The 22,871-nt window shown below is 37.3% G+C and overlaps 1 protein-coding gene and 1 non-coding gene across 2 annotated transcripts; one reads left to right on the top strand and one right to left on the bottom strand.

The window, feature by feature from the left end:
- The first annotated feature begins 778 nt into the window (after positions 1 to 778).
- LOC112781414 (small nucleolar RNA R71) lies at positions 779 to 886 on the top strand. Its single transcript, XR_003192192.1, has one exon. It is a non-coding gene; the product is annotated as a small nucleolar RNA R71 (small nucleolar RNA).
- Positions 887 to 14,855: 13,969 nt separating this feature from the next.
- Positions 14,856 to 17,655, bottom strand: LOC112778249 (uncharacterized). Its single transcript, XM_025822585.3, has 3 exons — positions 16,591 to 17,655; positions 15,341 to 15,457; positions 14,856 to 15,223 (listed from the first exon to the last, which is right to left on the bottom strand). The coding sequence occupies exons 1-3, from the start codon at positions 17,117 to 17,119 to the stop codon at positions 15,207 to 15,209; spliced, it is 663 nt and encodes a 220-aa protein (XP_025678370.1). The 5' UTR covers positions 17,120 to 17,655; the 3' UTR covers positions 14,856 to 15,206.
- Between the last annotated feature and the right edge of the window lie 5,216 nt (positions 17,656 to 22,871).

Here is a 22,871-nt window from a genome sequence, read left to right as displayed (position 1 = left end):
GTTCGGCCATGTTGGTTATATTGATGGCCTTGCACTCTCTTTTTGGATTCTCTTCTGTATTGCTTGGGAGAGTACTAGGAGGGATTTCAGTAACTCTTTTACTCAGTTGACCCATTTGTGCCTCCATATTTCTAATGGAGGACCTTGTTTCAGTCATGAAACTGAGAGTGGTCTTAGATAGATCAGAGACTATGGTTGCTAAGTCAGAGAGGCTCTGCTTAGAATTCTTTGTCTGTTGCTCAGAAGATGATGAAAAAAGCTTGCTATTGCCAAACCTATTTCTCCCACCATTATTATTATTGAAGCCTTGATTAGGCTTCTGCTGTTCCTTCCATGAGAAATTTGGATGATTTCTCCATGAAGGATTATAGGTGTTTCCATAGGATTCTCCCATGTAATTCACCTCTTCCATTGCAGGATTCTCAGGGTCATAAGCTTCTTCTTCAGAGGAAGCTTCTTTAGTACTGCCGGATGCAGCTTGCATTCTAGTCAGATTCTGAGAAATCATATTGACTTGCTGACTCAATATTTTATTCTGAGCCAATATTACATTCAGAGTATCAATCTCAAAAACTCCTTTCTTCTGTGTCACCCAATTATTCACAGGATTTCTTTCAGAAGTATACATGAACTGGTTATTTGCAACCATTTCAATGAGTTCCTGGGCTTCTGCAGGCGTCTTCTTCAGATGAAGAGATCCACCAGCAGAGTGGTCCAATGACATCTTGGATAATTCAGACAGACCATCATAGAATATACATAGGATACTCCATTTTGAAAGCATGTCAGAAGGACACCTTCTGATCAATTGCTTGTATCTTTCCTAAGCTTCATAGAGGGATTCACCTTCCTTCTGTCTGAAAGTTTGGACTTCCACTCTAAGCTTGCTCAACTTTTGAGGTGGAAAGAATTTGGCCAAGAAGGCATTGACTAGCTTTTTTCAAGAGTTCAGACTTTCTTTAGGTTGTGAGTCCAACCAGGTCCTAGCTCTGTCTCTTACAGCAAAGGGAAAAAGCATAAGTCTGTAGACCTCGGGATTAACCCCATTGGTCTTAACAGTGTCACAGATTTGCAAGAATTCAGCTAAGAACTGATAAGGATTTTCCAATGGAAGTCCATGAAACTTGCAATTCTGCTATATTAGAGAAATTAATTGAGACTTAAGCTCAAAGTTGTTTGCTCCTATTGCAGGAATTGAGATGCTTCTTCCATAGAAGTCAGAAGTGGGTGCAATAAAGTCACCAAGCATCTTCCTTGCATCTCTACCATTGTTGTTATTTTCGGCTGCCATGTCTTCTTCTTTTTCGAAAATTTCTGTTAGGTCCTCTCCAGAGTTTTGTGCTTTAGCTTCTCTTAGTTTCCTCTTCAGAGTCCTTTCAGGTTCAGGATCAGCTTCAACAAAAATGTTCTTATCCTTGTTCCTGCTCATATGAAAAAGAAGAGAACAGAAAAGAAGAGGAATCCTCTATGTCACAGTATAGAGATTCCTTTATGTGAGTAGAAGAATAGAAGAAAGAAGGGAGAAGAAGAAGAATTTGAACACACAGAGAGGGAAAGGGTTCGAATTATAAGAAGAAGAGAAGCGTTAGTAAATAAATAAAATAAATAGAAAGAGATGAGAGAGAGAGAGTATTCGAATTTTAATTTAAAATAAAAGAAAAATATTTTTATTTTTATTTTAATTATTAGTTAGAATTCGAATTTATTAAAAGAAATAAAATAAAATTAAAATTTAAAACAATTAGTTAATTAAAAAGAATTTTAAAAAAGTTGTTAGTGGTTTTCAAAAATTAGAGAGAGAAAAGTAGTTAGGTGATTTTGAAAAAGATAAAAATAGTAAACTTTTAAAATTAAAACAAAAAGTCAAGTAGTTAATTGAAAAAGATTTGAAATTCAATTTTGAAAAGATAAAAAGTTAGAAAAAGATTTTGAAATTAAGTTTTGAAAAGGATATGGTTGAAATCTATTTTGAAAAAGATTTGAAAAGGCGGAAATTAAAAAGATTTGATTTTTTGAAATTAAAGTTGATTACTTGACTAACAAGAAACTAAAAGATATGATTCTAGAATTTAAAGATTTGATCCTTTCTTAATAGGCAAGTAACAACTTGAAATTTTTTGAATCAAAACATTAATTGTTAGTGATAATTTCAAAAATTATGAATTGAAATTAAGAAAAAGATTTTTGAAAATTAATTTTTGGGATTTTCGAAAACATGAAAGAAAAATGAAAAAGATTTGATTTTTAAAAAAATTTTAAAAAGATAGAATTTTTAAATTGAAATTTTGACTTGACTAACAAGAAACAACCAAATTTTGAAAATTTTTTGACTAAGTCAACCCCAAAATTTCGAAATTTATTAGAAGAATAAGGGAAATATATATATATATATATATATATATATATTGAATTTTTAATGAGGAGAGAGAAAAACAAACAAATGAAACAAAGCATAAAAATTTAAGATTAAAACAAATAATGCATGCAAGAACACTTTGAATGTCAAGATGAACACCAAGAATACTTTGAAAATCATGATGAACATCAAGAACAGTTTTTTTTGAAAATTTTTAAGAAAAGAGACACATGGAAGACACCAAACTTAAAAATTTTTAATGTTTAGACACTAATAATTAAAAATTGCATAAGAAAAATAAGAAAAGATATAAAACAAGAAAATATACAGATCAAACAAGAAAAATCATCAAGAACAAATTGAAGATCAATGAAGAACACAATGCATATATTTTTTGAAAATTAAAGAAAAATTAAAAAGATGCAATTGACACCAAACTTAAAATTTGACACAAGACTCAAACAAGAAGCAGAAAATTTTTGGTTTTTATGATTTTATTATTATTATTTTTTTTTTGTATTTTTTGAAAATTATGTTTGGAAAAAGAAAAGAAAGAAATTCAAAATTTTTAATAAGAATTCCAGAAATCATGCAATGTTAGTCTAAAGCTTCGGTCCAAAAGAATTAGACATGGCCAAATGGCCAGCCAAGCTTTAGCAGAACATTACATACAACAGCTAAATTGATGGGAACCAAAAGGCTCTTGCAAAGATAAGTGAAAACCTTGGTCCAAAAGATTAGACATGGCTTAACAGCCAGCCAGGATTCAGCATATCTCATGAAACTCTAGAATTTGTTCTTAAAAACTCTGAAGAACATATATGTTTTATTTTTTTTTCGAAAATAAAATTAAAAAGCTTAAACATAAAATAAAATTACCCAATCTAAGCAACAAGATGAACCGTCAGTTGTCTAAACTTGAACAATTCCCGGCAACGGCGCTAAAAACTTGGTGTGGAAAATCGTGATTCACACTTTTCACAACTCCACACAACTAACCAGCAAGTGTACTGGGTCGTCCAAGTAATACCTTACATGAGTAAGGGTCGATCCCACGGAGATTGTCGGCTTGAAGCAAGCTATGGTCATCCTTGTAAATCTCAGTCAAGCAGATTCAAATGGTTATGAGGTTTTGATATTTAAAAGATAAATAAAACATAAAATAAAGTTACTTATGTATTTCATTGGTGGGAATTTCAGATAAGTGTTTGGAGATGCTTTGTTGCTTCTGAACCTCTGCTTTTCTATTGCCTTTTTCCAATCATGCGTGCTCCCTTCCATGGCAAGCTGTAAGATCCTCTCAGTGAAAATGGTCCTCTACGGTTTCTGTCACGGCTAATCAACTGTCGGATTTCTCGTCTCGGATAAAAAATACCAGGCACAGCTACCGCATGGCTAATCATCTGTTGGTTCCCACTAATGTCTGAATAGAATCCATTGATCCTTTTGCACACTGTCACTGTGCCCAACATTCGCAGGTTTGAAGCTCGTCACAGTCATCCCTTCTCGGATCCTACTCGGAATACCACAGACAAGGTTTAGACTTTTCGGATCCCAGAAATGCTGCCAATGATTCTAGCCTATACCATAAAGATACTAATCTCACGGACTCGGTCTGTGTATTAGATATCCAAGAGATACGCACTCAAGCTGTCGCCCAATGACTACGTTGAGCTCAGATAGAACGGAAGTGGTTGTCAGGCACGCATTCATAGAATTGAGAATAATGATGAGTGTCACGAATCATATCATTCTCCAGATTGAAGTACGAGTGAGTATCTTAGAATAGAATCAAGCGTGATTGAATAGAAAACAGTAGTAATTGCATTAATTCATGAAGAACAGCAGAGCTCCACACCTTAATCTATGGGGTGTAGAAACTCCACCGTAGAAAATACATAAGTGAAAATAGGTCTGGGCATGGCCGTGAGGCCAGCCTCTATTCCAAAGGTCTAAGGACTAAACATCTAGAGATGGTGAATACAATAGTAAAAAGTGCTATTTATACTAAACTAGTAACTTAGGTTTATAGAAAATGAGTAACTAAGTGCAGATAGTGCATAAATCCACTTCCGGGGCGCACTTGGTGTGTGCTTGGGCTGAGCATTGAGCTTTACACGTGCATAGGCTGTTCCTGGAGTTAAACGCCAGCTTGGGTGCCAGTTTGGGCGTTTAACTCCAATTCTGGTGCCAGTTTGGGCGTTTTATGCTAGAAAGTTTTAGGCTGGCTTTTAGCGCCAGTTTGGGCCATCAAATCTCCGGAAAAGTATGAACTATTATATATTGCTGGAAAGCCCAGGATGTCTACTTTCCAACGCAAATAAGATCGCGCCAATTGGGCTTCTGTAGCTTCAGAAAATCCAATTCGAGTGCAGGAGGGTCAGAATCCAACAGCATCTGCAGTCCTTTTTCAGCCTCTGAATCAGATTTTAGCTCAGGTCCCTCAATTTCAGCCAGAAAATACCTGAAATTATAGAAAAATACAAAAAATCATATTAAAGTCTAGAAATATGATTTTTGCATTAAAACTAATAAAAATATAATAATAAGTAACTAAAACATGCTAAAAACTATGTAAAAACAATGCCAAAAAGGGTATAAATTATCCGCTCATCAATGCTTCTGTTTGAAACCATCTTAATATCCTGGTTCAAGAGAGTGTTCGGGCAGCTGGGGTGTACACAAAACTTCTTGATATTTTTGAGAAGAATCCTCTTAGCTCTTTGGGTTCTATCCACAAAGTTGAAGAGCTGAAGGGGAGGATTCTCCTTTATCAGGAAGAAGAGACTTTTAGAGGATGTCACTGGTTTGAAGGAGGAGAGGTCCCGACTTCAGGAGAGGGAGAAGAAGTTAATGGCCCAATGTGCCATGGCGGAGGGTCTGAAAGAGAAGGTGGAGCAGAACTATGTTAGGGTCTTCACCGACAACATCGACCTTCAGCGGGAGTTGGAGAAAGGTAGGGAGGCTTATCAGGATCTGGAGGACTCTGTGGCGGAGAGCTCGGAGGAAGCCTGGAGGATCTTTAAGGAGTAGGTAGGGGTCATTGCTCTTGGCCTGGACCTTTCTCCTCTTGATCCTGATAAGATTGTTGTGAACGGGGCTATTGTTTCTCCTCCCTGACCTGAGACGGATTCCGAGCTGAAGACCCGTGGTCAAAGACTTGAAGAGTCTATTCTTCGTGAGGATCAACAAGAGGGATCTCAGCCGACATCTTCAGGCGTTCCAACTCCTGCTGTTGAAGAGATTGCTCCGTCCTCTCCTGCTGCTGACCCGACCTCTCTGCCTTCTGGTGATGCTGACCTTCCTGCTGTTTAATTGTTTTCTAGCTATTGTGGGGCCCGGCCTGTGGGCCTCTTCTTTGAACAATTTTATCTTTTTATGTGGTGGTGGTTTGCTCTTGACATTTTCTGGCCTTTTATGGCCATAAACAAAAAATGCTTTAATTCTTGCCCCCCTTTTTTGGATAAGGGGTTTAAGCTTAATTGCCGTACGCATGCTTTCTATGATTTTTGCTTTTGTTAGGCTTTTTATAAAAAACGCTTTTGATCTTTTTGTTTTTGGAAAAAACCTTTTATCTGGGCAGGCTGTGCTTTTGTCTAAATTGTCTTAGGCTTTCTAAAGACTTAAGCCAGCTTCTACTTCTGATTTTTGATGGTTTTCCTTTTTTTCTCTTTCTGTATTTCTTATGAATTCAAATTTCTCTATCTGAATTGTTCGTGACTTAGGTTATTTTCGCGATGCATTTCAAGTTTTCTCGGTTTTTCCGACTTGTTAGTCGTAACCCTTCCGAGTTATCATGATCTGCTTTTATAACCTCTTTACACCGACTTGTACCTCGTCGTTTTATCCTGCCGACCTCGTAGGTCGGACATGAGATTTTCACGTTTCATTGAGCTTAAGTCGGCGCGTTTCATAGAAAAAATGATAGTAACTTAATGGAATATACAAAGAGATGTAGAAAGATCTTTATTTATTGATGAAGGTACTTTTTGCTACTAAGGGGTTGAAAATTGTTGCCCTTTAGCCTCCACTTTGATGCTTCGTTAAAACCCCCTTCAGAAAAACCCTTCTTTTTTGGGAAAAAACTATGAAGTTGGGAAAAAGAGTACATCAGGGAGTTCGCTTTTAAATATAGTACCTTTTCATATTACAATCATGCCACGACCTAGGTAGTTCGGTACCGCTCAAGTCGGTTACCTTATAGTATCGCTTTCCTAAGACTTCAGTTATCTTATATGGCCCTTTCCAGTTAGCAGTAAGCTTTCTTTCCCCTGATTTGTTGACTTCGATGTCATTTCTAATCAAGATTAAGTCGTCTGGGGCGAAGCTTCTTCGAATGACTTTCTTGTTGTATCTACTTGTCATCCTTTGCTTCAGCGCTCCTTCTCTTATCTGGGCTAGTTCTCGGACTTTAGGGAGTAGCTCGAGCTCTTCTTTGTGTCCCTGTACGTTGCCAACCTCGTCGAAGAAACTCACCCTTGGACTTTGCTCATTGATTTCAATTGGTATCATGGCTTCCATGCCATAAGCAACTCAGAAGGGTGTTTCTCCTGTGGCAGACTGAGGTGTAGTCCGATAAACCCATAGTACTTGAGAGAGTTCCTCAGCCCATGCTCCCTTTGCATCTTGCAACCTTTTCTTCAACCATGCCAGTATAACTTTATTGGCTGCCTCGGCTTGCTCATTTGCTTGTGGGTGCTCTACCGAGGTGAACTGGTGCTTGATTTTCATACTGGCTACCAGGTTTCTAAAGTTAGAGTCGGTGAACTGAGTGCCATTATCAGTGGTGATGGAGTGAGGAATTCCATACCTTGTGATAATATTTTTGTAGAGGAACTTTCGACTTCTTTGGGCTGTGATGGTGGCTAATGGCTCTACTTTGATCCACTTTGTGAAGTAGTCTACTCCCACTATTAGGTATTTTACTTGTCCATGCGCTTGGGGAAAGGGTCCTAATAGGTCCAGTCCCTACTTCGCAAAAGGCCATGGAGAAGTTATGCTAGTGAGTTCTTCGGGGGGAGCGATGTGGAAGTTTGTGTGCATTTGGCATGGTTGACACTTCTTTACGAACTCGGTGGCATCTTTTTGCAAGGTTGGCCAGTAGAACCCGGCTCAGATGACTTTCCTAGCCAAAGACCTTGCTCCTAGATGATTTTTGCAGATACCATTATGGACCTCCTCTAAGACTTCTGTCGTCCTTGAGGTCGGGACACACTTCAATAACGGTGTTGATATCCCCCTTTTATAAAGGATATTTTTCACCAGGGTATAGTTTTGTGCTTTCCTCCGGATTTTCTTGGCTTCTTTTTTCTCTTTGGGTAGGATGTCGAATTTCATGTATTCGATTAGTGGGTTCATCCATCCGAGGTCCAATCCGGATACTTCAAGGATGTCTTGTCTGTCCTCTATTTTTGTAACTGAGGGTTCTTGGAGAGTTTCTTGGATCAGGCTTCTATTATTCTCTCCTGGCTTGATACTTGCTAGTTTGGAGAGTGCGTTTGCTCTGCTGTTGAGATTCCAAGTTATGTGTTTGACCTCGGTCTCTGCAAAGCGCCTAAGACACTCCAAGGTTTTGTCTAAGTACCTCTTCATATTGGGGTCTTTAGCCTGATATTCTCCATTTATTTGGGAGGTCACCACCTGAGAGTCGTTCAAGATGATTACTTTGGCCACACCGACTTCTTCTGCCAGTTTTAATCCTGCAATCAAGGCTTCATATTCTACCTGATTGTTGGAAGTTGGAAATTTAAACTTGAGGGATACTTCTACTTGTGTTCCCTCTTGGTTGACCAGTATGATGCCTGCACCACTTCCGACTTTGTTGGAGGATCCATCCACATATAGCTCCCATGTAGTGGAGGCTTCCTCTTGGCCTCCTGCATATACTGCCACAAAGTCGGTGAGGCATTGAGCTTTAATTGCCCGTCTGAGTTTCGTATTTTAAGTCAAACACGAATAGCTCTATGACCCGTTGAACCATTCTACCCGCAATATCCGTCTTCTGAAGGATTTGATTCATGGGTTGGTTCGTTTGAACTCTTATTGTGTGATCTTGAAAATAAGGCCGTAGCCTTCGAGAGGCTACTATTAAGGCATACGCAAACTTTTCGAGTTTTTGATACCTTAATTCAGGGCCTTGTAGAACTTTGCTGGTGAAGTATACAGGATGCTGTTCGACCTCGTCTTCCCGTATTAGAGATGATGCTACAGCTTTGTCGACTACAGACAAATACAGGACGAGTTCTTCCCCAATTTTAGGTCGGGTCAGAATGAGAGGCTGGCTTAAAAACCTTTTGAACTCCTGGAATGCTTCTTCACATTCAGAAGTCCATTCGAACTGGCATCCTTTTCTTAGTAGAGAGAAGAGTGGCAGGGATCTAAGTGCTGATCCTGCCAAGAACCTAGAGAGAGCTGCAAGTCAGCCATTCAACTGTTGGACCTCCTTTAAGCAAGTCAGGCTCTTCATTTCTAGGACGGCTTTGCATTTGTCGGGGTTGGCTTCAATCCCCCTTTGCGTGAGCATAAATCCTAGAAATTTTTCTGCCTCCACCGGGAAGGTGCATTTTGTGGGATTCAATCTCATCCCATGCATCTTAATGGTGTTGACGACTTGTGATAGGTCGGTCAAGAGGTCGTCCTCATCCTTGGTTTTTACTAGCATATCGTCTACATAGACTTCCATTAAGCTCCCAAGGTGAGGGGAAAACACCTTATTCATTAGCCTTTGATACGTGGCTCCTTCATTTTTCAATCCAAAAGGCATGACCACATAACAATAGTTTGCTCTTGGCGTGATGAAAGATGTCTTTTCCTGATCCGGCTTGTGCATCGGAATTTGATTGTATCCCGAGTACGCATCCATAAACGACAAGTATTGATACCCAGAGCTGGAATCTACCAAGGTATCAATGTTAGGAAGTGGATAGGGGTCTTTGGGACACGCCTTGTTCAGGTCGGTGTAATCGACGCACATCCTCCACTTGCCGTTTTGCTTTTTGACCAGCACCACATTTGCTAGCCACGACGGATATTTAACCTCTTTTATGAAGCCAGCTTCCAGGAGGGCTTGTACTTGTTCTTCCACTACTTGAGCTCGCTCAGGTCCGAGCTTCCGTCTTCTCTGTTGCACAGGTCACGACCCGGGGTATGCTGACAGTTTGTGCGACATGAGCTCGGGATCTATTCCTGGCATGTCGGAGGCCTTCCAGGCGAAGAGGTCAGAATTTTCTCGTAGGAGTCTTATAAGCTTCTGCTTCAAATCTTCTTTCAGGTTGGCTCCTATGTTAGTGTTTTTTCCTTCCTCTTTTCCAACCTGTACCTCTTCGATTTTTCCCCCGGATTGTGGTCACAACTCTTCTTTAGCTCTGATTCCTCCGAGCTCAATGGTGTGCACTTCCTTACCCTTTCCTCTCAGGTTCAGGCTTTCGTTGTAGTATTTCCTTGCCAATTTCTGGTCTCCCCTAATGGTTGCAATTCCCTCTAGTGTTGGGAATTTCATGCAAAGGTGGGGAGTGGACACCACTGCTTCGATCCGATTTAGAGTGGTTCTGCCTATTAGGGCATTGTAGGCTGAACCCACATCGACAACTATGAAGTCAATACTCAGAGTTTTGGATTTTAACCCTTTTTCAAAAGTTGTGTGGTGGGGTATGAATCACAGTGGCTTTATTGGTATATCCCCTATCCCATATAGGGTATCAGGGTAAGCTCTTAACTCTTTTTCATCTAGCCCCAGCTTATCAAATGCCGGTTTGAAAAGGATGTCGGCTGAGCTCCCCTGATCTACCAGGGTTCTGTGATGATGGAAGTTGGCAAGGATCATAGTTATCATGACTGGATCATCATGTCCAGGAATGATTCCTTGCCCATTTCCTTCGAAGCCCCCAACCTAGTAGACTTCTTTCAGGTGTCTTTTTCGACATGATTTTGTGAGACCACCTCCAGCAAACCCTCCTGAGATCATGTGTACATGACTTTTTGGAGTTTGTGGTGGTGGGTCTCTTCGATCCTCGTCATCTCGCTTCCTTTTGCTATGGTGGTCCGATCTTTCCATGAGATATTTGTCCAACTGACCTTCCTTGGCCAGTTTTTCTATCACACTTTTGAGGTCGTAACAATCATTTGTTGAGTGACTATATAGCTTATGGTACTCACAGTAGTCGCCACGACTCCCCCCCTTTTATTTTTGATGGGCCTAGGGGGAGGTAGTCTTTCGGTATGGCAGATTTCCCTGTACACATCTACTAGGAAAACTCGCAGAGGAGTGTAGGAGTGATATCTCCTAGGCCTTTCAGGGCCGACTTCCTCTTTCTTCTTGGGTTCTTTTTCTCTCTCTTTTGATGAGTGAGATTGTCCCAATCGCCAACTTGGCTCTCGAAGCCTGGCGTTTTCCTCCATGTTGATGTACTTCTCCGCTCTTTCCTGTACATCACTCAGGAAGGTGGGGTGCCTTTTTGAGATGGACTGGGAGAAGGGGCCTTCTCAGAGTCCATTTACTAGGCCCATAATCACTGCCTCTATGGGCAGATCTTGAATCTCCAAGCATGCTTTATTGAACCTTTCCATGTAGTCCCTCAAAGGTTCTCCGACCTCCTGTTTTACTCCCAGGAGCTTGGTGCGTGCTTGACTTTATCCTTTTGGATGGAGAATCGCATGAGGAATTTCTGCGAGAGGTCGTCGAAACTACTGACTGACCTCGGGGGAGACTATCGAACTATTTTATCGCTGCTTTAGTTAGGGTTGTCGGGAAAGCCTTGCAGCGAGTAGCATCAGAAGCGTCGGCTAGGTACATCTGACTTTTAAAATTGCTTAAATGATGCTTCGGATCCGTAGTTCCATCGTAGAGGTCCATATCAGGGCTTTTAAAGTTCCTTGGAACTTTTGCTCTCATTATATCCTCACTAAACGGATCTTCTCCTCCCAAGGGAGAGTCTTCTCGGTCGCTGCGAGAGCTTCGACCTTTAAGAGCAGATTCTAATCTCAGGAGCTTTTCTTCAAGCTCCTTTCGTCGCTCGATTTCGCTTCTCAGGTTTCTCTCTGCTTCTCGTTGTCGTTCCAACTCTTGCTCCAACTGCTCCAGACGTCCCTGGTGACCATGGAACAGTCCCAGGAAGTCAGCTGCGTGGAGCTGTCCTTCTTTACCTGACTCGCGCCCTTCAGAGGAGTTTGCCTTCGGGTTGTTGTTTCCAACGTCCTGATTTTCCTGCTCAGAATTGGACGTTCTGTGGCCGTCTTCGTGCGAGTCATCCGCCATTACTGGTTGATCCCTCGGGTCCCCGGCAACGGCGCCAATGTTACGATGGGTAACCGGAGATTGATGGGCTGGATTTGTGAGGTTGGCCCAATCATTTGAAGGAGGAGGTTCCCAGCTAGGTTCACGTTAGGAAGCCGCCTTCCGACTTGCGTGTGTGAAGGAATGCGGGGTGGTACCTGCAAAGACACTCTGATGCTTAAGTCAGCAAGGGTCTAAGCAAGTTTTTAGAGTATTGGAACTTAAAGATACCTGATGAGTGTCAGTGTATTTATAGTGGTGAACCAATAACCACCGTTGGAGTAGTTCCACCTTTTTAGGTGGATAACCGTCCCTTTATCTTAGGAAAGTTGAGATATGCCTCCTGGAAGTAGGTTGAGAGATTTTAGGGGCAGTTATTTCTTTGAATAAGGGTTATCTTCCAGCTAATCTTTAACTCCGACTTCCTCAAGGTAATTCTGTGTTGGAACCGACTTCTTACGAGGAGGTCGGTGTCGTGTGAAGGCCAATCTTTGGATTGGGCCTTTTATTTTAGACCTGGGCCTTAATGTTGGACCAGGGTATGAACAGTACATAATATCTAAATTTATACTATTAATTATTTAAATTTGTATCATTATAAGAAGGGAGTATTATTATTGAGCTATAATCATTGACCAAGATTTGTTATATTGTTATGTTAAAAAATTTTCTATTTTGTTTTATTTTAGTTTGTATGTTGAAAATTTAGTTGAATAATGTTGAATTGGGTTTAACAATATTAAATGTATTTGAATTGGGTTTAATTTGATATATTTTAGTTGAATTATATAAAATTTTATCATGGTTGAGATTTTTTATTTTTTAAAGTTTAATATTCACATATACTCGTGGGTATCCGCTTCCTCCGTAGTAAAAAAATAAATGAAAACCCGTGACAGATATAAGACAAAAATAGGAAGAATTTTTTAAATGGAGACAAAAAGCAAAAAGAAAATTTCGACCATGTGAATACCTATTATCACCTCTAATTAGACTTGAGAGAGTATCTAACTTGGTCTAAATTTATTAATTTGGGCAAGGAGTTTGTGCCACAACCTTCTTGAAGGTGCTATGACACCATTGCCCATACTATTGCATGGCCCGACTTGGTACTCTTTGTGTGATGTTAGAAGGGATGTGTTTGGTTGAGCAGCTAAAATTTAGTTGAGATGACATATTAGCATGTTCTTTAAAATGTTGTATTCGAGTTTTAACTTTAGTAAGATTAAGCGGTGGATAAAAATTTCTTGTAAAATATTAGGTGTGTGAGAAATTAGGATTGACCCGTTTAAATCCGCTTTATTTATAAGCTATAATTTCAGTTGGAACCGTTATGACTAGTCTGATGGGTTAAACTAGCTGACTCATTTAGCTTTTTATTTTATTTTTTAAAAAATATTTTTATAAAAAATATCACTTTTAGGTAAAAAACCTTAAATAAATCGTATTTTTGTAATTGATGGGTCATGTTTTTAGGTTGGATTAGAAAAATTATTGATAAAAAATGCTGTTTTTTATGAAAAAATATATAAAAAAAATTTTAACATGGTTAATTTTTTCCGGGTTAATTGGACTTAAACCGTTTAGCTCAAAATTTTAACGGACTTAATTTTAAAAACAAAGTATGCCATTTAAACGGGTAAATGGGTTGACCCTATGCGTTTAATTCATTTTGACGGCCCTATGTAATATGGATAAATTTGTGATGTAATGTCTAAAGGCGGTCTAATTCTTCTTATTAAAAAAAAAAGTGTTAATCAACTTGGATTGGTAACTCACTCATCCTTTTAAATAAGTGTCGAGGATTCGACCGTTAAATGGAACTCGCAATAGATCGGGTTGAGAGATACTGTAGACAAGCCAAAAAAAAAAAAAAAAGTGTTTGGTTGATGATTCGTAGTGGAAGTGGATAAAACGGTTGCTTCCTTTCTAAGTGAACATTTTTGAAGTTAGGATAATAATGAGCGCAAAGACAAAAAAATGTCAATTATGGTTATAATAGAAGAGCACAGGATCAAAAGAAAAGAAAGAACAAAAACTACTAAATAGGCCTGTATAGATTTTAAGTGGATTGATAAAATTTTGTAGGGTTAAAATTCATATCTATTGCAAATCACTTGGTGCCTCTACTAGTTACTGGTGAAGGATGAAGAGTCATTAGATGGATTGTTGCTAATGGCAATGGCTTAAGCAAGGTATAGTTTGTAATAATTGTTAGTGTATTTGGTTTACCGTACTACTTGCTTCTGATGTACCCTTTTGGTATTCTGATGTACCTATTTTTATCATTGAATGAAATGAAATCTTCAGAACCGAAAACAAAAAAGAAACAAACAAAAGACATACAAATCCACATACTTAGATGGAATATAAACCAATCTCATTGTCTAAAATAATTTCAGATTTCTTGTAATTATTTTTGGAAATGTCATCCATTCTAGCCATTATGTGCCCAAATGAATTTGTACAGCCGAAACTCCTCTAACAAGAAACTACGAACAATTATATGTACCTTTTCTTTTTTAGGTCTTGAACAATTTTTTATCTATTAAAATTTAAGAAACTAGCATAACTGCATAACAGATTTAACCATATTCTTCTCTGCATCTACTCTTCTGCTGTGTCCTATCTTCAGCCCCATTCATCTTCATCTTTTTACACAAGGCAACCTTGTTCTATCCCAACACCACCACTGTGGCTTGAGATAAGTAGATTAGAGTAACTAAGTTAATACAGTAAGCCGAGTGTTAGTTATGTTAGTTTGAGTTAGTTGGGAAGTTTGTAAGAAGTCTGTTAAGCTAGTGACAGCTGGCAGAATGTTAATGGTTAGTTAGCAACTATATATAGATGTATGATAGTTGTAATGTGTGTGATTCATCATTCAATTAATGACAAGTTCATCATTTATTCTCTGCCAAGCTCTCTCTGTTCATGATTCCACCCCTTGAGAATCTATCTTCATCTCCTTAGAACTCACACTTTCTACAACCACCATCATCACTTTCCTCCTCTTGCTGCCACCACCATTGCCATCATACAAATTAACACCACCACCTGCCAGAACCAAACATTATAATGTTTTTGTGTCTCTATGTCACCATCTTCCTCTATCTCTATACTTGTGTCACAAAAATTACTAACCATTGCAATACAGTGGTAATAAACGTTCCCATGTGTCTTGTGTCCTAATATATATACTAAAATTTGGAGAACACATTGGTGTGAAAGTTAGTGTAACAGCCATCATTAGGAATCAACTATATTGTGCACTAAGTGCATTTCTCTCAACTTCACATTTGTATTGTTTCTTCATGGCCACAATTCCCAAATCTTGCTAAGAAATTAAACAGAAACAGGTAGATTGTAGCTCAGCTATGATAGAATAGAACTAAACAACGCTATCTAAAGAGTAGAGGGAAGTTGAAAACAGAAATCATCAAGAGGAGTACCAATGAAACTTTGAGAAATAGCTAAGGTTCCTAATATCTATACAAGAATACATACATGATCCAAACTAGATAATTAAGTAAAGAGAAAAACTCAGCTTGGATGGAAAGAATCTCCAAAATTACCACCTCATCATCTTTCCTTTGGAACTGCAAAATTACAAGAAAGTTGGGTTAAAAAAAATCAGGCTGCTACAGTTCTCATAAAACTATATCTTCATAGAGCACATGGAATTCACACATGATAATAAAGACTAGGGGCATTACCTTCATTGATGATGGAATTCTTTGGATACTGAACTGAAATAATATCTTCATCGGTTGGAGTCGCTGTTTCAGGTGAAGCTGTTAACTCAACAACATTGCTATGCACAGATCTGATTCCTGGAAGGAAAGCATGAGTTTTCAAGCTATTAACAAAGACAAGGTTTTCGAGATAGATGAATTAAAAAACATATTGATTTGATGCTCATTAGATATAAGATTTCAGGAATGTGAAAACATTCTGTAAAGCATAAACTGCCTTAAAATTTATAACAGAGGCCAAACCCTTAGAGTTTGATAATTGATGTTCACTAAAAACTAGAAGCCCCTTAGAATTTGAAGTTGAAACCAAACATTACGCTGAAGGCAAGGTAACATTAAGGATGTAGCAAGTGATGATAGAGTGTAATTATTATGATATTTGTATTCCTATTTGTATATGTATTTATTCTTTTTTTTATCTATCATGCAATTTCACTAATATGTGATTTTATCTTGTTAATTGAGTTGATTTGATTAATTTAAACCGGTGTCTGTAATATATATATTTTGAATTTTGTATTGAATCATAAGATATAGGAACAAAGTAGTATCCATCAGAAGGAGTCAGGTGCTGTCAAATTATGATCTTTACTCTTTATCAAATCATAACTCGTTATAGATATTCGACTGAGAAGGTTCTAGTAGCACTTGAAAGTTAAGATATAGAGCTGCACAGAGAAAAAAGACCAAAGCAAAATAGAGATGACTATGATGATGACTCTGATGATGATGTATATACGTGTGTGTGTGTGAAAAAAAAAGCAGTAATAGTAATAATGAGCGAACACAACAAAATAAAGTTAGTAATCAAATGCTCTATGTCATAGAAATGGTGAATTTGCATTTTTAAATAGTGGCCATGCCTTTAAAATTTTCTTAGAAGCAACATAACTCAAATTAAAAGTAATGCATTGCAACACAAGGAAATGGTAAGATGAAGAACAATAAGCATATCAAGCTTTCGGGTCACTCAAAATTTTGTTAAAAGAGCCACAATTGCAAAGTAAATGAAACCAAACCAATGTACCAACACAAACAACTCTATGCCACAAATCAACATAACATATAGATTCAACATGAAAAGAGCAAACTAAAATGCATGTCATAGTGGGGATGAGAATAATTTAGTAGTATAGGAACTCAATTGATCAATTTGGGAGAATAAAGGGTGTATAATACTAGAAAAGAAGAATTTGAGGTAAAGTAATTACCGTGGAATATTAAAACAAGCAAGAAGAAAACACTGATGACCAAGGCAGAGAAGCCAGTATACGATGAAGATGAGGATGATGCAGACTTTATTGCTTTCATCTTCCTCACTGCTTTCATTCTCTTAATCCTCGCTCTCTTCCTCAACGCAAGCTCGCTAAGCTCCTTCACAAACCTCTGATCTCCAGCAATCAATGATGGACCATTAGGAGGCAATGGTGGCTTTGAAGGCTTTCTTGATGGGTTAGTAGCCGCCTTATTAGCGTTTTGGTTATTAACATGAGCATAATTATTATAATTATCATCATTAACAAGAACACCAACATTATCAACACCGTTAACAGGTTTTGTTGATGAATTGCTGCATGAAGACGACTCAAAGCCTAGAATCCTATTCCAGGGATAACGAAAACCGCCATTTGAATCTCCATCACTTGTGGAACGATCGGTGCTCGTATCCTCTTCGGTACTGTTCCCACCACTTTCTAGGTCAAAGTCAATGTCCCTTTCTCTTGAAATGGTGTGATCCATCTTCAATGTAAATCAATTTCACCAGCAGCGATCGAGTTTCAATTTGATCGTAATTAAATTAGAAAAGAAAAGGAAACAAAAACCCTCCTACGAAAGATAAAAATGGTTGACAACAATAGAAAAATCAAATTTGTGATAAATAATAAATGAAAAATAAGAGAATACAGAGGGCAATGGGAAAAGGGTAGAACCCTAAAATGGATGGTATGCTTAAAACATAGCTAAGTAAGGATCTCTGGTGTCCGCATGGACACACACATACATAGGAACATTTTTGTTTTATCAAAACAAATAATAAAATAACAATAAATGAAATTAAATTTTCTTTTAATAATTGAGTTGGACATGCTGAAGAGGAAATTTGATGGAAAGTGAAGAGTTTAAAAAGTGGTGTTCGGATGGAAGATTGGAAGACATGGTAGGAGTAGTAAAGCGACTATCTGCCTTACCAAAAGGTAGGGATGAACGCAAAACGGATTAAATATAGTTAAAATTTCAATTCAATTCATACTAAAATTATCAGATTTAACATTTGTAGTTTTTAAATTTGGATAATTTTGGATATATTTGTAAAGTATTAAAATATAAATTTTTTTAAAAATTTATTTTTATTAAAAAAATATTAATAATTTTGTCATTATTTTAATAATCATGTTACGTTACCAACTTTTTATCTGTCAAGATCTGTTAACTTTAGTTGGGCTGGACATCAAGCCCATTCACTCACCAAAACCACATCTAAGTTAACCATGGTTTAATCTAATTTACCACGTTAACCTAAATTACCATACCTCTAAATTGACTGACGGTGGACCATTTCTCCCAACCCCCCTTATCCGCATCCAGCGCTAAATAGAATCCTTTGTTGCCGTTTCCGCCGGTTTCCGCCGTCAAGAAAAAGTCAACGCCGACAGACCACCAGACCACAACGTCAAGAATACGGTCCAATAGTTGCCGTGAAGCCGCTTGGTCTGTTGCATGTGCTCATCGGAGGTGCCTCGAATACGCATCTGACTGTCCGGACTTGTACAAGACGCAGCAACCCAGCATGGACTCTCCACAAGCCGCGGCTGAATTAGTAGGGCTGTGTGGGTTCGCTAGAAACCCCGTGGCTTTCTGGATTCGCTCCTGCCACCAAGCGCCACTCGTTCACTGGCGGACAAGCCCAAGTAGAAGCGTGTCTTCCCTTGGGCACCACTGCAACACTACGAGGTTAGTGGGTATTTGAGATCTAAATTAGGTGCTTGTATAGGTTTCTAATTCTGAGTATTACATTTTTGACCCTGCGCTTCCCGTGAGAGATAAAGCCATCATACGCAACTATATTGCACCCCACCATAGGTGTTATCGTTGACGTGGATGCACATTGAGCCATAGCCATAGCCTTCCAACACCATAGGATCAAGGTGAACAGCACTCAAATGTCACTGGTAACGTGAACAACCACTCTCATTGACAAATAGTCTTTAAAATCCCTCGGAGTAAGGTGTACGTGTTTCTGTTGGAGGCAAGTGGACCAAATTACGTCGATGGATCAATCAATTTGTGAAGAAGCATCGTACGACACTACATGTGATGTGAGTGATCATCCTAATTTCACCGACGTTAATGTCCCATCTCTGAGTGAAGATGACACACAACGTGTGGACATTGTAATTTGTGTGTTAGTAGTACATTTGATTATGTCTATTTGCAGTTTTTTTTAATCTTTGAGTTATTAATAGTAATAAGCTTTGTTGAAAGGATTGTGATTTCATTTGTTAATTACAATTGGTTTGGATATTTTTTCTTTCAATTATGCTAGAATGATTTTTTTTCTACATTTGATGTGGTTTATTATTTTTTTTGTTCACCAGTTTGAATTGATGTTAGCAACTTTGATAAATTTTTGTTTCATAGATATGAAAATGGATAGTGTTGTATTATATGAGTTTAGTTTTAGTTGTTTATTATTTGGTGTTATCAATAGATAAGTGGCTGTTGGAAGAGTTTTATTGAGTGTCGAAGGATTGATGGTTATCTTTGTTGGTGATATGTCCTCGGTTATCGATTTCATGAAATTAGACACAACCTTCGAAAGACACATCCGCGATTACATGAAAACACGAAAGACACATTCGCATAAGACACCTCCAGCTAAAGACGCATCCAACATAGGATGCCTCCAAAGAAGTCATTGGAAGAAGACACTTTTTTCGGAAGACACATTCTTAAGTTAACAAAATCCGAAAGAAACATTGGCAAAAGACACTTCCATCATAAGACACATCTGTGAAAAGACACACCTGCCAACATTACACGACTAACATAGACACATAATGCAGAAGACACATCCACATGAGGATGCCTCCAAAGAAGTCACGGGAGGAAGACACTTCCCTCGGAAGACACATCCTTAGTTAAACAAATCTCTAATGTCACATCGGCAAAAGACACTTCCATCATAAGCCACATCTGTGAGAAGACACACCTACCAACATTACACGACTAACATATACACAAAACATATACACATAATGCAGAAGACACATCCATATGAAGACATTTCAATCAGAAAATAGTTTCATTTTCAGTCACCTGCGAACAATACAAGACTAACAACACATGAATAACATATGTAGAGACATCCAGGATCAACATACTGGGACCTCAACAAGATTAGTCACTAGAAATAAAAATACTTCAAAACGCATAAGGTGTTGAGCCTCTGCACAAAATTACTACAAATCAGAGTGTTAAAAGACAAGATTCACATCCACATTACATGCATTATCGTTGAATTAACCAATAAAGTTCGTCAAAAGACACAATCACTTTGTGTACAACAAGGAAAATAAATAGTCTCAATAGTATATAATACATAATGTGTGGATATCCCGGCCCTAGGTAAACAAGGAAGTAACATGAAGTCTTTAGACTTTATCTTCCCATGTTTAGCTCCTTTTGATGGTCTTTTTCTTCGGCTTTTCTGCAGCTCGTTGAAGCATGCTCTTGGTGTCAGGTGATGTGAATGGTGTGCTAACCTCCTTACGTTTGTTCCTTGGTTGGTTGCGGCGCACAGGAGGTCGAGCACGACTGTTAAGGGCATTCAAAGCATCTCTAATGGCTGAATTTTTGTGACATTAGGATGATGTCAAACATTATTTTCAACCTATATAACTTAATGGTGTCCTGCATGTGAAAGTCACTGTCAAATGGATATAAATGTGCAACAAAGAATGCCAGTTCATTTGTATATTATATAAAGGAACACCAGTAAATAGACTAATCACAAAACACCACGTGAGGGTGTCACATTTGTTACAACCTTGAAATTTTGTAGGTGAATTCAAATAGACACACGTTCAAACAATTAGAACAAGGACCAAGCTTCATGTTTTGTATTTTCTATACCTACATAAACACACGTTCAACAATAACAAGCCAAGGAGTAATTTAACTATCAAATTATGTTAATCAAAGAATAAAAAAAATACTGAAGACACAACTATCGTATATGCGTGCACACTTTTCTAATTATATGAAAGTTTACTTCCATGACAATCAAATTATTCAAAACCAGCTATATATATATATATATATATATATATATATATATATATATATATATATATATATATATATATATAAGTATGGTAATAGAATCAATTTTGAGTAGGTAAAACTTTTTAGGAACATTCTTTAAAAGCTAAATTTGATCACAAGACACACTAATTTAAAATTGAAAATGCATCATTGCATTTGTCACTCCTTGGATCATAAACCAAACAATTATATAAAAAAACTCATCATAAAATTCAATGTATTTATGACTCCGATTTTGACCACATCAATTGATTAACAAGATTTTATGATCCATATTGTTAATATTTATTTTTTAGGTTTCTTAAAATGGTACTCTAAGCAGTAATTGAACACACAGGTCATAAACCAATTTTTTCCTAAGCCACTTAATTAACCTATATGTATAGTAATATAATCAATTTGGGTACAGAAAAATCTTTTTGGAACATTCCATATAAACTAAATTCGATCACAAGACGCAACAATTTTAAATTGATTTTACTCCTTTACAATGGTCGCTCGTTGGCCCGTAAAGTAATCAATTATTTAAAAATATCGATATAAAGCTAAGTGTAAATTTAAAAAAAAATTAAGCATAGGAATTACTTCATAGGATTCAATCATCCATGTTGTAACCATTTATTTTTTCAATTTAATTAGGCTTCGTTAGCAAATACTCTAAGTAGTAACTGAATATACTTGTCTTAAACCTATACTTTTCATAAACCAAAACATAATCCATTACAAACAAATTGAAACAATCTAACTAATAATTTTTTGTTTACTCAACAACAATCAACTATGTATATTCAATTTAAAAATCAAGCAACAAACCAAATTTTTTTTAAGACACATCCAAGGTAACATTCAGTGAGTACTTCTAATTTTTTACTCATCATCATCACAAGACATTACTCCTACTCTACAGAATTAGCACCAGACATATCCAAAAATAAATTATACGTTGACTCATTTCAAAACCTTTTACAACTCTATATAAACTTAAGTGTAAATTAAAAAAAAAGAATTAAGAACAAAAATTACTTCACAGGATTCAATTATCCATGTTGTAACCATTTATTTTTTCAATTAGGCTTCGTTAGCAAGTACTCTAAGTAGTAACTGAATATATTTTTCTTAAATCTATACTTTTCATAAACCAAAACACAACCTATTACAAACAAATTAAAACGATCTAACTAATTTTTTTTGTTTACTCAACAACAATTAACTATGCATATTCAATTTAAAGATCAAGCAACAAACCAAAATTTTTTTAAGACACATACAAGGTAATATTCAGTTACTGGGAGTACTTCTAATTTTTTACTCATCATCACAAGACATGGCTCCTACTCTACAGGAATCAGCACTTGGATATATCCAAAAATAAATTATACGTTGACACATTTCGAAACATTCTACAACAAGACAAATTATACATTAACTAATAATAAAAAGACACAAAAGATATATTCACGAGCAGAACAGGGGGCCGCGCTTGCTACTTATTTCTCCGTGCTAGGATGGGTCTTCAACTCCTCCATGCACTGTGGCGAAGAAAGATGAGATGTAGAGAACCGGCGGCGCAGAGATGGGTCTCCAATAGTGGCGTGAGTTGTTGAGTCAATGCGTTTTCGTGGCGCAGTTGTGACCTCGAAGCGCACTGTTTGGGTCAACGACCGACGTTCTAGCAGTGCTGACCTTGGTTGACGGCAGCGTGACCACGTGCAGGAGGGAATGAACGGCGTCGAAGGGGAAGAGGTTGGGAAAAGAGACTGGAAATTTTGAACAATGGTATGAGATACATTCGGTGATGAGAATTAGGAATAGGGTTGCGTGAAAGGGTTGGGGTATTGGGTTTCTCTGTCAAGTTTCTACTCACCTGATGCATGGTTAGTCGGTTACCATTTCCTCACTTTTTCAAAAATTTTTTCATGGACCCACATTAAACCTAATTAAGCCATATAAATTTATTTTATTTTTTTTAATTTGTGTTGGTAATAGTTGGCAGACTCTCTCTTGGTAACGTATACTTTTCCTTATTTTAAATATGTTTCCTCTTAAAATAATATTAAATATATTTTTTTAAATAATAAAATTAAAATAATATATATATATATATAATAATTATTAGTTGAAATAAAAAATATTTACTTATTTATTTATATTATTTTTGCATATTCGC

The sequence above is a fragment of the Arachis hypogaea genome, chromosome 19 (genome assembly GCF_003086295.3).
Source record: "Arachis hypogaea cultivar Tifrunner chromosome 19, arahy.Tifrunner.gnm2.J5K5, whole genome shotgun sequence".
In the NCBI taxonomy this organism is placed as follows: Eukaryota; Viridiplantae; Streptophyta; class Magnoliopsida; order Fabales; family Fabaceae; genus Arachis; species Arachis hypogaea.
This window is presented reverse-complemented; position numbering and strand designations above follow the sequence as displayed.